This window comes from Impatiens glandulifera, chromosome 1 (genome assembly GCF_907164915.1).
Source record: "Impatiens glandulifera chromosome 1, dImpGla2.1, whole genome shotgun sequence".
In the NCBI taxonomy this organism is placed as follows: Eukaryota; Viridiplantae; Streptophyta; class Magnoliopsida; order Ericales; family Balsaminaceae; genus Impatiens; species Impatiens glandulifera.
This window is the reverse complement of record NC_061862.1, coordinates 17,763,278-17,766,062: the sequence shown is the minus strand read 5'-3', so window position 1 is coordinate 17,766,062 and position 2,785 is coordinate 17,763,278. Positions and strand designations below refer to the sequence as shown.

The 2,785-nt window shown below is 38.1% G+C and overlaps 1 protein-coding gene across 1 annotated transcript; it reads right to left on the bottom strand.

Moving 5' to 3' along the window:
* On the bottom strand, positions 1-2,574 carry LOC124920478 (pentatricopeptide repeat-containing protein At4g28010-like). The gene has a single exon (XM_047460974.1). The coding sequence runs from the start codon at positions 2,271-2,273 to the stop codon at positions 15-17; it is 2,259 nt and encodes a 752-aa protein (XP_047316930.1). The 5' UTR covers positions 2,274-2,574; the 3' UTR covers positions 1-14.
* Between the last annotated feature and the right edge of the window lie 211 nt (positions 2,575-2,785).

Below are 2,785 nucleotides of genomic sequence, written 5' to 3'. Positions count from 1 at the left end.
TGAGATACTATTAATCAAGATGTATAAATTTGAGGAAGTTCAGGATGAGACAAATGTAGTTGTGTCAAAAGCTCATTACATGAAATACTTGATGATGATGATACCACCTTAGATTTCTCCTGTTGAAAGCTAGGCAAAATATCTTGAACATTATGATGATCAGAAAATAGACACATACATTTCAAAATCGTACTAGTAATTTCGTCGTCAAGAAGAACTCCCTCTTCCGCCATCTGTTGAAGCAAACCAATTATATCTTCCTTTTCACCCATCGTAAAAAAACCCTTTAACAAAGAATCGTATACAACAACACTCGGAGCACAACCGCAAGCCACCATCCTCTCGAAAGTATGTTTGGCCTCCTTTAACTGCCCTAACTTCATAAACCCATTTATAAGTGTAGAAAACGTCACATCATCCGGTACCAAACCCTTTTGAATCATTTCCTCGAAGAATCGTTTGGCAGATTGTAGATCCTTTGCTTTTAGAGTTCCATGTATTATCATATTAAAAGAAGTAAGATCCGGTTCACTCTCTGTTTTACTCATCGCTAAAAACAACCCTTTCGCTTCCTCCAAACTACCATCTTTACAAAGAGTATCGAGCAGTTTGTTATAATGATCGGTCGTAATCAAAATTCCACGACCCATCATGTGAATCAAAAGCCCTTTCGCAAAGTTAGTCATTTTCAGGCCGCAGAATCCTCCAATCATGGCCGAATAAGTATGTGAATTCAGAACCAATCCCAAATCAAGCGCAGTTTTCAACAACTTCATAGCTGTACCAACATACCCTTTCTTCAAATGAGCACTAATCAACAAATTAAAAGGAACTATTTCCCTCATTTTCAAATCCCCTATCATTTCACGATGAATCTCCATAGCTTCTCCTAATCTACCTTCTTTACATAACCCATAAATTAACGACGTTAACATCCGATAATCTACCTCTGATCGATTCTCATCTTTCAACATCAAACGAACTAACTTTATCGCCTCGTCGACTTTCCCACTTTCGCAAAGCCCCCAAGCTAACGTATTGTAAGAAACAACGTCCCGTTTGTTATTATTCCCTTTTATCATTGTTTCAAAGACTCTTAAAGCATCAGAAATCATACCAGACTTACAAAATCCATCGATTAGTGAATTATATGTTATCGTGTTCGCCTCTATACCTTTCTCCGCCATTAAGTCTAGTATCCGCATAGCTTCAGAAGGCCTTCCATCTTTACAAAGACCGTCGATTAATACGTTATAGGTTATCAGATCAGGCTGTATTCCTCTATCCGACATAACATTGAATAACTCGCTAGCTTCTTTCCATCGCTTTGTTTTGCCAAGACAATGCAGTAAACTAGAATAAATGAATTTGTTCGGTTCAACTCCTGTTTCAAGCATTGTTTCGTAAAGTTTATTCGCTTGTTCAAAATTCTTGGAATCGCAAAATCCATTGACGAGTGCTCCGTAAGTAACAACATCTGCATTCAATCCCTTCAGCTTCATCTCTTCCAACAAATCTATTGCTTCTCCCATTCGCCCTGTTTTACAAAGCCCGTCCATAAGAGTGGTGTAAGTAATTAAGTTGGGGTTCGTTTTCGCCTTATCCATCTCAGCCTTCATGTTCAAAGCTTCTTCTACTTTTTGTGCCTTACAGAGTCCAGTAATGAGAGTGTTGAAAGTAACCACATCAGGCAATAACACAGACCCTCTGAACCATTCATTGAAAATCTTGACAGCTCTAAAAACATCACCATTTCGACAAATTCCATTCAAAACGACGTTTAAACAATATGCATCAACTGTGTAACCACACTTAACCATCGTGCCCAACACTCCAACAGCAAAACCAGGCTTATTAGAATGTGAAAAGAATTCGAGAAGAACATTCAATGATAAGAAACTGTGGAAAACATGGATACCCTTCATCTTATTGTAGACTTTGATAACCTGGTTATACTTCTTTGACTTCGAAAGTGCTCTTAAAAGAAAATTGCATGTTGATTCAGAAGGTGGGCCGTGAAAGTCAACAGCTTGATTAAAGAGGAGCAAAGCATCTTCAAGTTGGGGGTTGGATTTTTCACACAGTAACTTAATTCGGTTTTCTATATCAATCAAATTACCTGAAGATTCGTTGAAACTAGATTCTACAGTTGAATACGATGCTGAAGATAAGTATTTAGTATAACTCCGGATCAGGTTTTGAGAAGGACGAAACCAGAGAGAGCAATTTCTACAAAGCTGCTTTGTAATAATCATTTCACGCAACCGAATCATATATCTCCAATTGATTATCTCTTATTCAAGAAAAAGTTTTTAACAGCTGTTCTCTGATTTTCACCAGTGTCGTCGACCTACCCACATAAGCTTAGAGGCTCACCTCAGCGAAAACAAGGAAATCGCAACTGTTGATTCATCTTTGAAGAAGCTTTTTGGTCGCCGCCGAAACGCTACCGCGAGTTCGTAGGCACCGCCGGGAAACCCCGTCGTTTGCGATGAAATCAGAGTTCCTCCGTCAAGTTGACAGTAGCGTTTGATGCTTTCAGTGGAAGGTAGCTCTCGAATCTTCTCTCTCAATATTTGTGCTCGCTCATCGAAGAGGAACGGTAAAAATGTCTGTTTTTGTTTGAAGGAAAGAGCGGCGCTGGCTGTAGATTAGGTTTATTTTAGTTTTAGTTTTAGTTTTGCAAATACGCAGTTTCGGATTTAGTCTATTTTTTTTAAATCTCCTTTAATTAAATATTTATTACCTAGTTATTATTGGAAAATTTGACGAAATCACTTAAAAA